At 38.9% G+C, this 12,914-nt stretch overlaps 1 protein-coding gene across 3 annotated transcripts in view; it reads right to left on the reverse strand.

The window, feature by feature from the left end:
• Positions 1-12,804, reverse strand: part of FANCD2 (FA complementation group D2) — a 50,657-nt gene extending 37,853 nt beyond the window's left edge. For 2 of the 3 annotated variants that reach the window (XM_055558215.1, XM_055558216.1), the window contains exons 1-14: positions 12,554-12,804; positions 11,094-11,184; positions 9,321-9,461; positions 8,723-8,790; positions 8,451-8,554; positions 8,001-8,061; positions 7,117-7,169; positions 4,561-4,639; positions 3,387-3,511; positions 2,275-2,362; positions 1,634-1,738; positions 1,032-1,132; positions 537-645; positions 309-344 (exon numbers count right to left, since the gene is read on the reverse strand). In XM_055558215.1, the coding sequence (XP_055414190.1) occupies positions 309-344; positions 537-645; positions 1,032-1,132; positions 1,634-1,738; positions 2,275-2,362; positions 3,387-3,511; positions 4,561-4,639; positions 7,117-7,169; positions 8,001-8,061; positions 8,451-8,554; positions 8,723-8,790; positions 9,321-9,461; positions 11,094-11,157 (1,134 nt within the window). In that variant the 5' untranslated portion in view covers positions 11,158-11,184; positions 12,554-12,804. Of the gene's footprint in view, positions 1-308; positions 345-536; positions 646-1,031; positions 1,133-1,633; positions 1,739-2,274; positions 2,363-2,873; positions 3,097-3,386; positions 3,512-4,560; positions 4,640-7,116; positions 7,170-8,000; positions 8,062-8,450; positions 8,555-8,722; positions 8,791-9,320; positions 9,462-11,093; positions 11,185-12,553 lie in introns of those variants that run through there. The other variant, XM_055558217.1, reaches the window with a different exon arrangement.
• Positions 12,805-12,914: the final 110 nt, after the last annotated feature.

Here is a 12,914-nt window from a genome sequence, read left to right on the forward strand (position 1 = left end):
GTCGCTAAGAGTCGGATACGACTGAGCGACTTCACTTTCACTTTTCACTTTCCTGCATTGGAGAAGGAAATGGCAACCCACTCCAGTGTTCTTGCCTGGAGAATCCCAGGGACGGGGGAGCCTGGTGGGCTGCCGTCTATGGGGTCACACAGAGTCGGACACGACTGAAGTGACTTAGCAGCAGCAGTAGCAGAGCAGCTACAAAAGGATGACTGGAAGATGCCAGGCCAAATAGCAGGGAGGAAAGCCAGGCAATATCACTAATTTTACATCTACAATATTTAACATTCATAGAAGAGGAACATTACCTTGTGTTCAGCCTCCGAGGGGGTCCTTTCAATTGCCTGGAAAAACAAGGGTCACAAAAATATTACAACACATAAGAACACGTTTGAACCAATCTGCTCATCTGGCAAACCATCATCTATTATTTCTACTTGATTGACTTTCAAGACTTTTATTTCAACCACCTTTACTTATATATCCATGACTGACTGCCAGCCACTTCTTCCTCAATGTTCAAAGATCTCACTCACCTTAATCCAGGCTTCTGAAATGATTTTCTCGTATCTAATAGCTGACTTTATTACATCGAAGAGAAGAGTAACACAGTCTTGACTGCTATTTTCTTGATTTCCTGAAAAACTACAAGTGGCAGAGGGAAAGGAAATCCTTCTTACCAGAGAAGGACCTGTAAGATCTAGATTCCTGCTTACTAGGCATGTGCCTTAAAACTATTCACAACTTCATGTGTAAAATAGCTAATAAAAATTTATTGCAGTCTATCAGGGATTGATGTGAATAGCAAAGGGAATACACACACACACACACGCACTCACTCACTCATGTACATATACATACTTATACATATAAATATTATTTGAAAAATAATAGTAATACATTATTATGATATTACTACATAATTTGTAGTTGTAAATATTAAGACCTTCTGTCCTGGCTCCACAATAAATGTCAGAAAACTTTCCTTGCTCATGTGAGAAAAAGGGTGGTAACTGTCCATGAGTTTATACCTTGTTTGTCCTTTATTTCTCAACCTGCTTAGAGAAACCTGGAACTGTGAGGGCAAAATACAGTGCTGCAGATCCAACTTCTCTCGAAGCTCAGAAATTACCTACAGCAAATAAACGTGTTAGCTGTGTGTTCTCATCATTTCCAGCAGCTAGGCACAATCTATTTTTCCAACAGAAGAATCGTAACATTCTCCTCAAAGACTGAGGAAGAATTATTAAATGAATTATTAAACAATGCAGTTTGAAAGAGACAGTGGATGAAAATAACTAATGCAACTACAGTACGTCATGTTCCTTAAAATTCCAGAATTCCTTGAGGCATTACACTGAAATAGCAAATATAACCTATAGCAGCTAATATAGAACAATAAGTCTGACTAGTAGATCCATTCTCTCCCCTGAATACTATCTGGACTAATTAGCATTATCAATTAGTTTCAGGACAGAGAAGAGGAATCAGAACCTTTTAAACAATTTATCTTGATATATTTTCCTCTAGGTTAGGCTTCTTTACACTGCTGAGTTTCACAAGAGCACCACAACTATTCTCTGTACTGTCCAGGATCTAATACCCTAGTGTTTGTTGGGAAACAGCAGAGTACCTCAAGTGCATCTGTGGGGGTTATGGAATGAAGAATGAATTTGATGATCACAGGTAGGTCGTCCAAACTGACAGATGACAGCTTACCCATCACTAACTGGCGGACCTAAACACAAAAAACACAAAATCTTACATATTTCCATGTTAATATCACAATCTAGTAACGACTCATTAGGTAAAATTAGAAAAATTATTTCTCTCAGCTTCTCACTTGCACTTTCAGAAGAAAAACACATTTTACTTTTTTCCAAATTACCAGCTCTCAATTGTTAATGCTACGGCTTCTTCAAAAACAGAGAAGCGATAAATATCAAAGTTATTATCTTACATTTTGGAGCCTGAATTTTCCACTGGCTACAGAAAGCCATAAAAATTTGTTATTCCTATGGGAACAGTTTGTAAATATGCAGACAACACAGAAAATTTCCACTAAAATTTACGGCTTAAAAACAAACAGTTCATCTATCACAGTATAGCACATAAAATTCACACACACACACAAAAAAAGAATAGGTGTCATTCAGCACTGTTTCAAAATGAACTTTTCATTATATACAATTGGTCCAGGGCAATGAATGACTGACATCAGTTCTGGGAGGTGAGAAGACTAGTTCTGTTTCTGGAGAGCAGAGTCCTCCGTACCTTACTCAGGAGCTTTGACTCAAGTTGGAGGCTAGAAAGGACATCCAGGATCGGGACGGTGAGCAGAGTATTCTCTGTTAGAAGGTCGCTGTGAACAGTGGAAAAGAAATTATGCAACTTTTAACAGAATTGAACAAGTAATGACTTGGGAAAATCATCCAAGGATGGGAAGAGAGGATACACTTAGCTCCCATTAAATTCTATTTGTAGTATGTTTCATTAAAATTCTCTTGAGTAAAAAAAAAATATATGCACATTTTGAAAAATTCAAACAACAAGAAACCCTATCTCATCACACCCTCTACTCAGAGGAAACCACTGTTGAGATTTGGTCCATATCCTTCCTCAGAAAAGGAAAAAGAAAAGCCACAATTTCAATGAAGTGGGATAAATATGATACCTATATGTGCAGGGTGCTACAGTAGCATAGAGTAGAGAAGGACAGCAATGGATTCTAAGAGAAAGTTATACAAAAGGACAGGCAGGCAAAGGGAGGGGTATAGGGCTATACACAGAAGGAGCAGTCTGCCCAAAAGGACAAAGGCAAGAAATCTCTAGACCTTTTCGGAGATAGCTTTACAGATAACTACAAAAAAGGAGGTATTACAAATTGAAGTTTTTAATTACTTCTAGGATAAATACACAGTTGCATTACCCCTTCTTTGTTACTGCTCTGTCAATTAGAATTTTTCACATAAATGTCAGAAAGCAATGGATCTGACACAACAATGTGCATTAGAATTAATCGTTTAGGGACCAAAGAACGTTGATGTTTAATAGGTTCCACAAACCATCTGGATGTGCAGTCATGATTGAGGACACCTGTGGGTACAGGAAATGCTGACAAAACAAAAAAATGCTAATAAAGGAAAGTTTACATCTCCACAGATCAAATTTATATACCTAATCCTAAGCCAGACTTCATATTCACAAGAGATACATACACCTACTTAAATATATATTATTAGAAAAACAAGCCACATTCAATATCCCAGTAAGACAAGTATCATTCTCTTTTATACAGAAACACAGTATTATTACTCTTTTTATACTGCAGCAATAGGCTCCCAGAGTGAAGGCTTGCTCAAGCTGGCAACAAGGTGCTTACCCACCTGAGCTCTTTCCCCACATCAGCATGCTGGGAATCCCCTAGGATCTCAGGTAGGCTGATGACAAAGTCATGTTGTAGGCACAGCGGAGCAACACTGATCAGCTGCATGATCTTGGTGGTAAGATCCTGCAGTGGAGGACACTATTATAAGAATTGTAACACAGTATCCACAATAGAGAAAGACTTCCTACTCTCAAAATATAGACCTGGAATTATTTTGTGTACAATATGACAACTACACATACATCCAAGCTCAAAATCTAAAATCAGAAGTAAATCACCTAGAGATTTTTCATAAATGAGATGGTATCTATATTAATAAAAAAAAGTAGGCTGGATGGCATATTATCTAATATCTTTATTTCACTTAATATTTACATCTCTATTTCCTTTTTTAAAAGGTAGGAATCTGTTGCTCAAGGATACACAATTAATAAGTGCCAGAACCAAAATTCCAGCCCAGATGAGACTCCAAAACTCATGTTCTTCCAAATAAAGATTTAGCCTTTGAACGTGACAAAACTTAGTAGAATGATTTTAAGAACTCTAAAGAATAAGCAAAACGCTCAAAACAGATTCATCTTTACCAAGGTACTTAATAACAAAACTCCCAAAGAAATTTTCCTCAATATATAATTAAATCAACACATCTGCACTGAAGTAGGATGGTTTCAGATCTCACTTTTTTTGAGAAATAAAACATAATAATCTCCGTATTTTGAGAAATTCGTGAATTCCTTCCAAATAATTAATTCAATAAATCACATCCAGTCACCACAGTTATGGGCTTCCCTAGTGCCTAAGCTGGTAAAGAACCTGCCTGCAATGCAGGAGACCTGGGTTTGATCCCTGGGTTGGGAAGATCCCTTGGAGAAAGTAAAGGCTACCCACTCCAGTATTCTGGCCTGGAGAATTCCATGGACTATCCATGGGGTTGCAAAGAGTTGGACAAGACTCTTCACTTCCATCACAGTGAGATATATTTCTGTTTTTTTGAAGACATTTAAAGGATGAAATAACCATGACTTTCAAACTACGAAAGCTAAAAAAGCTAATGGATAGAATATGAATTTCCTGTCTAGAAAGGCAAAAAACCCTGCAAATTCCAAAGGTTTGGTGTTAAGTGCAGAAAACACTCTCTAAAGACAAGAGACCAAAAAAGTACCCAAGCCTACCTTACTATCCACAACTCGGTCCAGCCACTTTAGCTGACTGATGATGAGTCGAGGCATGCTGATTCCATCACTGTTCACTCTGAAATGTTAGAGTGGATGAAAAATCAGGAACGTAGCCTGTCTGACCTACACAGCAGCAAACATTAATACTGCATATAACATCTCAGCCATTCAATTAACATTGGCTTAAAGTTCAACATTCAGAAAACGAAGATCATGGCATCTGGTCATATCACTTCATGGGAAATAGATGGGGAAACAGTGCCAGACTTTATTTTTGGGGGCTCCAAAATCACTGCAGATGGTGACTGCAGCCATGAAATTAAAAGACGCTTACTCCTTGGAAGGAAAGTTATGACCAAACTAGATAGCATATTCAAAAGCAGAGACATTACTTTGCCAACAAAGGTCCGTCTAGTGAAGGCTATGGTTTTTCCTGTGGTCATGTATGGATGTGAGAGTTGAACTGTGAAGAAAGCTGAGCGCCAAAGAATTGATGCTTTTGAACTGTGGTGTTGGGGAAGACTCTTGAGAGTCCCTTGGACTGCAAGGAGATCCAACCAGTCCATTCTGAAGGAGATCAGCCCTGGGATATCTTTGGAAGGAATGATGCTAAAGCTGAAACTCCAGCACTGTAACCACCTCATGCGAAGAGTTGACTCATTGGAAAAGACTCTGATGCTGGGAGGGATTGGGGGCAGGAGGAGAAGGGGATGACAGAGGATGAGATGGCTGGATGGCATCACCAACTCGATGAACTTGAGTTTGAGTGAACTCTGGGAGTTGGTGATGGACAGGCGTGCTGTGATTCATGGGATCGCAAAGAGTCGGACACGACTGAGCGACTGAACTGAAATGAAACATTAACCACAGGTTGCACGCTGTGCTAGACACACAGATGACACAAAAAAAACATAGGACATATGCATATATATTGAGAAAGATGTCTGGAAGAAGATGCACTGAACTGTTAATGACTATATCTGGGGAGGGTTGAGAGGGGAAGAAAGGTCCGGAGAGTATCTGTTAAAATACATAAACAATTTTTAAAATAAAGATTATTAATAAATTGGGTAAGAGAAATTATTTTTAAAAGGTAAAAACTAATTACCTAGATGTGGTAAGTACTGAAACAGCAGAATATTTTTTACTGGTATAGAAACCTAGGTCAGATGAGATTATGTCTGTGAAAGTATTAAAAACCATCTATATATGGATGAAAAAAAGTTGACTCAGTACTATTTCCCCTAAGATGACAGTCTTTGCCTTCTTCCCAGCCTCCTATGTCTAAGTTTTGGATTACCTCCAGCTCCTCTTCTTGACAACACTTTCAATCTTTGTTTATAATAGTCAAGTTTAACTACTAAAAAAGACTAGCCAGGACACAAATCATCTAGTGCAATCCATTTAGGCAAAGCATGAATTTTTAAAGATAAACCTTCAAGTTTACTATTATTACATATAAGACACTGAAAAGGCACATTTTAAAAAGGAGAAAATTAAAATGACCCAAATCCTCTCATCCAGAGATGTCCATCACTGACATACATATGTCTATGTAAATGTATATGTATGAATTTTTGTTAACAAAATATTGAGTGAACTGTAAATATGACTTGCAACCTGAATTTTTTAAATTAAATGGTATTATATAATCCTTTTTACAATTTTTAATATCCACATGATATCCCTATACTAATTTACTTAACCAATCCCTTATACTTAAAAATCTGTTTACAATTTTTATTTTAAACAGCAATAATATTCATTACTGTTTTCATTCAGAGCTATTACCTTAGGATAAATTAGGATGTACAGCGGAACATAAAGCAAAATCTAAGATTATGATACACACAACCTCCTGATCTTCAGAGTGATTACAATGCTTTATATATGTTTACCAGTGATGTATGAACTGGCTTGTTAATTACACTCAACAACGGAGATTCTTTGAGAGTAAAAAATATTATTTGAAATTGTTGCCTTTGATTATTAATGAACTTGAGCATTAAAAAAACATTTAATGCTCTTATATTTCTTCTCTGTGAATTATCTATTCATGATCTTTATCTACTTTTCTATTAGGCTGCTCTTTTTTCCTAACTTATTTTTTTTAATAAAACAAACAAACTGTGTTTGTTTTTCTTTTTTGGCCATGTCACATGGCTTGCAGGATATTAGTCCCCATACAGGGATCAAACCTGGGCCCCTGATAGTGAAAGCCTGGAATCTTAACCATTAAAGTACATTTCTAAAAAATGGCAGCACACGTACAGTATAGAACTGAAAAGGTAAAGAACAGTATTCAAACAATATCTGACTCCAGCCAACTGGCTCCCCTCCTTGGAAACAATCACTACCACCAGTTTATCGTGCATTCTTCTAGGAATAATAAGACATGCTACTAAAATTTCAAAAAAGTCACCATAGTTAAACTTGAGTAGTTACTTAAAAATCTGGAGTCATGATAAATATGATCTTCAGAGGTACCAATGATGTTTCAGAGCAATCTTTTCAGAGAAACATAAGTACACCAGGATGTATAATTTCACTTACTTTTCAAAAAGAAATTCTGGCAACTTTTCAAATAAGACTTTGATAATGGCAGGCTAAAAAAGAAGACATAGGGAGTTAGGAGATGGTCTCGAAATGTACAAAAGAAATGTACAACTAGCGGTAATTCTCTCCATCAAGATTCTTGGAGGCAAAAACCTGCTATAACTGAAATGCTCATTTTTAAGAATGTCCACATGAATGCTGCCTATATTTTGAACAGAACCTGTTGGAATACAAAAATCTGTCAATAACCCACCCTCTGAAAAATTGCAAAATAACTATCAAGGCAACACTAAAATAATCAGATAATCAATAGTATGATTAATTATGAGAACTGTTAACCCATGACATGCAAATTTTAACAGATTATCAAATAGTTTGCAAGAAAGATTTCTCTTCAGGGGAACAAGAGAGTTCTTATAGATTTAAGTAAACTAAGTGATATTCAAGATTTCCAATGAAAAGGAAAAGAGAATGCTAAGATTAACAGTGGGAGACATTGTCTACTAAATAGAGAGACAAAGAGAAGGAAAATGGCAAAATCTAGTTAATAAGCAAATACAAAGCTAAATGGGAGATGATGCAGCTGTGAATATAGCAGAGACATACGTGGTATACAGACCACATAGCATGAAGCTTTACAAAACAGGAAGCAGAGGCTGACCGGACAAACGAGACTTCAGGATATAATAGGCTAATCAGCTCAGTCCAAACCACAGATATTGCTCTCCAGATTCATCTCAGCAACAGGGCTGTGGGAAACTGCTACAAACTCAAATGCTTCTATTACCCCTGCTCTACCCTGTGCTCCAGCCATTTATACTTGGGCATACACCACAAATCACATCCATGAGATGTTCACACAAAAAGTGGCACAGGCTCACCTGTAATATGTCAATCCCCAGAAGCAATTTAATGAGGCTCTTACAGTAAGATGTGCCTGTGCTGTTAAAAAAAAAGAGAGAAATTTGTTTTCTGTTTTGTGTTACTGTTTTTATTATCCTTTGTCCATAAAATTGGTTAAATATGTAATTTTTTAGGAGAAACTATCCTGTTAGAGAAGAAATACAGCACATGAGAAGACAGCTCTTAAGTCACAGAGAGGTAAAGAGTTGAAATTTTCACCAACAGAGGTGAGATACATTTTAAAAAACATTCTGGATTCTTAGTATCCTGAACTTAATAATTTAAAGGTTAGGCTAAAACTCTGAGAAAAAGAGAGCTATGAATCAAAAGCAAAATTCCAAAAAAACCTGCATTCTATCCAACCTCCCCACACCCCCCAATCCAACTGGTGTAAAATTTCAGCAAGACTCGACAACTCATCTCCACACCTGGTTTCCTCATGCTGCACACGTTCACAAGACAAAAGGCAGTTCCTGAAACTGTCCTGGTCCTCAATGTAAGACTCCAGGCCACTGACGAACTCTTCTATTATCTTGGTAACATTCAAAGAAAACAAGAGTAAAAATTTTAGTTTAACAGTTGCTGTGGGTTAATAAAATCATTCTAGCACATTCAACTTTATGCCAGTGACTTTAAATTCCCAACTGAAGAGTACTGCTGGCAAAAAAAAAAAAAACAGTACTAGGGAGAAAATACATACTGTGGGATAAGAAGGATGTTTCCTCAGAGTCTGAAAGAGTTTCTTTTGGAAAACGATTTGATCCACAGCTATAAGAAAAGAAGACGAGTTGGTCCCCAGTGTCTTGAACACTCCTGACTATTGTCTCCCTTTCCTAAGACCTAGGTTCCTGTCTGATGAAACCAATAAAGGTATTCCCAACCTAATAAACTCACAGCAGAACAGAATTAGCATTAGTAAAGGATAGCTACTAAGTATTTTAAAAAGATGCCATACCCTTAACTGAATGGGATAATCTATGCTCCCAACGTAGGGCCTTATGTGGCTTTATTTATAAATTTTCCTCTGAAATTAATTCTGACCCGGATAAATACTCTCTGGGTATTTATTTTTTCACAAAAAAACAAAGTAATACTATATATAGCATTCTTAAAAAAAAAAAAAGAATTAGACATACTTAACTTAACATGCATTAACTAAAATGTAATTTCAGTTTCATCCTTGTCTCCAGACAGATGGTGCTCCCATTTCTAATCTTCACTGCCTCTCTAGAAAATCCATTATTCAGTTCTGAGCCCTTTTACTATACCCAAAGAAAAGATTTTCATTAAAACATTACCTAGTTGGTTCTGACTCTCTCCTGTTTTAAGAGTAATTCCTGATGCCTTAAGAAACTTGACAAAGATATTGTCATTTTCTTCAACTTCATTGTGAACATGAGATTTCTTTGTCTTTTTGGAAAGTGGTTGCTTCCTGGCTTCTGAAAATTGAAAAAAATTTCAAGAATGCGACAAAGAGTAGAGCAAAGCTTAAAATGTAAACCCTAGAACAATAACCCTAGGATAGTTGATGGGTTCCTGAGAGACTATACTGGAACTGATGCTGCAGTGAAATTTTATCTCTAACAAGGGTCAGCAATAATGGCTTGCAGACAAACAAAACAATTAACAAACAGAATTATTTTCACCTATTGAGTTTTCTTTTGAAGAATTCAAAATATGCCACCTCTAACAAGAATAACCATAGAAATGTTTTCCACCCAAATTCTAAAGCAGCCAGGGTCTCTCATGTACTCTACAAACCACTGCATTAGAATCACTGAGAAGCTTATTGGAAGCATATTCTTAGGTCACATCCCAGACGTACAAAATCAAAATTTCAAGGCTAGAGCCTGGGAATCTAAATTTTTAATAATTCATATTCTGCAGGTAATAATCCTTACTCGCACCGAAGCTTGAGAACCAATGATCAGGATGCAGAGGTGGAAGAATGTGATAGATTCGCCTACGTCTTATCTTTGAGTACAAAGTCCAGACTGATTTTATCCCAAGGCTTTCAATCCATGAGAAGTAATTTAAAAAAATAAGCAAACATAAACAAAAAGGTACCTGAGGTTCAGTATGATTATCTACTCTTCTCCCTTAATGAAGCAATGTTAGAATTGCCTTAATAGAGTAGATGAGTATAATAAAAAAAAGACTATCAACCACTTCTCATAGGAATACTTAGGGCCTCTGTCAGTTGCATTCTCATTATAGACAGAGTCTGTCCTCTTTCTTTGCCTCTGGCATGTTTGCTTTGATATGATGCTATTCCTTTCTATATCATCATCACAGCATTTATCGAGATCATAAATTTTTTTAAGGGAGGAAAGATGACCATAAGATTTTTAAAGGGTTAGGGGCTTCCCTGGTGGCTCAGATGGTAAAGAAGCTGCCTGCAACACAGGAGACCCAGGTTTAATCCCTGGGTCAGGAAGATCCCCTGGAGAACAGAATGGCTACACACTCCAGTATTCTTGCCTGGAGAACTCCATAGACCAGAGGAGCCTGGTGGGCTACAGTCCATGAGGGTCCCGATGAATCGGACACAACTGAGCGACTAACACAACAACTGTTTGGGGCTTCCCTGGTGGCTCAGTTGGTACAGAATCCACCTGCAATGCGGGAGACCTGGGTTCAATCCCTGACTTGGGAAGACCCCCTGGAGGGCATGACAACTCATTCCAGTATTCTTGCCTGGAGAATCCCCAAGGACAGAGGAGCCTGGTGGGTTGCAGTCCATGGGGCTGCAAACAGTTGGACACGACTGACGACTAAGCACGGACTATGTAGTTATCTTTGTGTCCCAGCACCTGAAGGACGTACGATAGATAAGTTCTTGCGTCTGTAGATTCCACTTATGTGGAGACTGAAGCTCACAGACTATAGGCATGTCCAAAGTCATACATGCAATTAGAGGTAGAAATTCCAAATCTCTTGACACTGGACTGTGTGTGTCCTATCTATTAAGCCTTGATGACTCCAACACTTGAAAGGAGGAACTTTATATCCCTTTTAGTGCCTCACACATTTGCTACAAAAAATAAAGCAACAAATGATTAGACACTTACCAGAGGCATCTTCTGTCAGGCTCTCTTTATTCTCTGACACTGATAGTTTTCTTTTGGAAATCATTCTGACCAGTCTTCTTCAGTTAAATTACTTTGCAGAACAAATCAGAGAACATAAGTTACTCTGTAGAAGCTAGATAAATTCTGAGAAGTTAAAAATATTAGCTCAAAGAAAACAATTAATGCTCTATCCAAAACCAAAGACTTCACAAAATGCTATCTAAAGCCAGATCTTGAGAAAATTTCAACTCCTTTCTGGTCAATACTTGCTTACTTTCACGACTTGTTTACCTAGTTGCCTCTTTAGCCAGATCGCTTTTCTCTTGCTGAAGAATAAAACCCATAGTTCTCTGACATTGAAGATCCTTCACCCTTTAGCCGCAATCTACTATTCCTTTAACTCATTAATCCAAAACTCCAATGTTGAGGACTGGGCTAGTTGTTGGGGTTACATTTGTGAACCAAAAATGATTCCTGCTCCAACTGAAATGCTGTTATCTGCCTGGAAATTACTCCATCTCCTTAAAGTCTCAATCAAATGTCTTCTTCCTTGAAAACTGGACTCCTATCCCCAAAGGAGATTACTCCTCCAGCTTTCCTGCTCCAGAGTATATGTAAGAAACCTTAGAACACACTAGACTGAGGGGCTCCTTGAGAGCAAGAATCCAGTGTTGTTTATCTCAGGTATCCCTAGGGCCCAGCATGGTACCTAGCATTAAAGAAAAAAAATTCTGAGAATATTCGCTAAATGAGAATGGCAGGCAGGAAGTTAAATATTAATATCTAACAAAAACTACTAAGTCTTTTATATGTAATACTTCGTTTATTTCTCACAAAACTTTTTGAGGTAGGTACCATTACTCTCAAGACACCTGAGTTCAATCCCTGATCGGGAAGATCCCCTGCAGTAGGAAATGGCAAACCACTCCAGTATTTCTGCCTGGAAAATTCCATGAACAGAGGAGCCCGGCGGGCCACAGTCCACGCAGTTGCAGAGTGGGGCATGACTGACCCACTGAGCGCACGGGCGCACATGAGCGCCTGCACACACACATACACACCATTATTCTCACATTCAGTGGCAGAGCTGGGATCCAATTTAGCAATCCGGCTCCAGGATCTACCTGCCTCTTAACTACCACCCATAATAGTGGCTTCCAACAATACTTACCATTTACTACTTACCAAGCGTCATGCTAAGCTTTTTTTTTTTTTTTTATCCTTTGCCTCGTTTACATTTATAAGCATTATCAACCATTCTACAGAAGGAAAAACTAAGGCAAGTCATGGCCTCTGGACTTCAGGGAACACGCCCTTAACACCTGCTAACCCGTCCAGCAGCCTCAAACCCGGGGAAACCCGGAGGGCTGTCTGGACTAGGTCCTCCGGGGAGGGGCGGGTGGGGGGGATGGGGGTCAAGTCTCTCATCATTTCGTCTTTTTAACGACGCAGGAAGGTACCTGGAGGTATTATCCCGCGACTAGATAGCTGCAGAAGCTGAGGTTGAGGGCACGGAGGCTCAGAGGGAAAGGCCAGGCTCTGTTGGGACCGAGAAACCAGGCCGTAAGTTCGCGAAGCCTCGAGAGACAACGACCACTGCCCCAGTCATCGGCGGAGAAGGCGTCGCCGACCCGCCTCTTCGACTTTCCCGCCGGTACGACGCCACACTGACGCCACTGCAGCGCGCCCTCGCCGTGACGTGAAACGTCCGCGCCGGAAGTGGGCGGCCCGGCGGCCCTGCTTGGGGCAGGACTCAAGGGACAACGCCGCCGTAGGGTCCGGGTCTGGCCTGGCTGAGGGCGGTGAGAAGGCCCAGAGGCG

The sequence above is a fragment of the Bubalus kerabau genome, chromosome 20 (assembly GCF_029407905.1).
Source record: "Bubalus kerabau isolate K-KA32 ecotype Philippines breed swamp buffalo chromosome 20, PCC_UOA_SB_1v2, whole genome shotgun sequence".
Classification (NCBI taxonomy): Eukaryota; Metazoa; Chordata; class Mammalia; order Artiodactyla; family Bovidae; genus Bubalus; species Bubalus kerabau.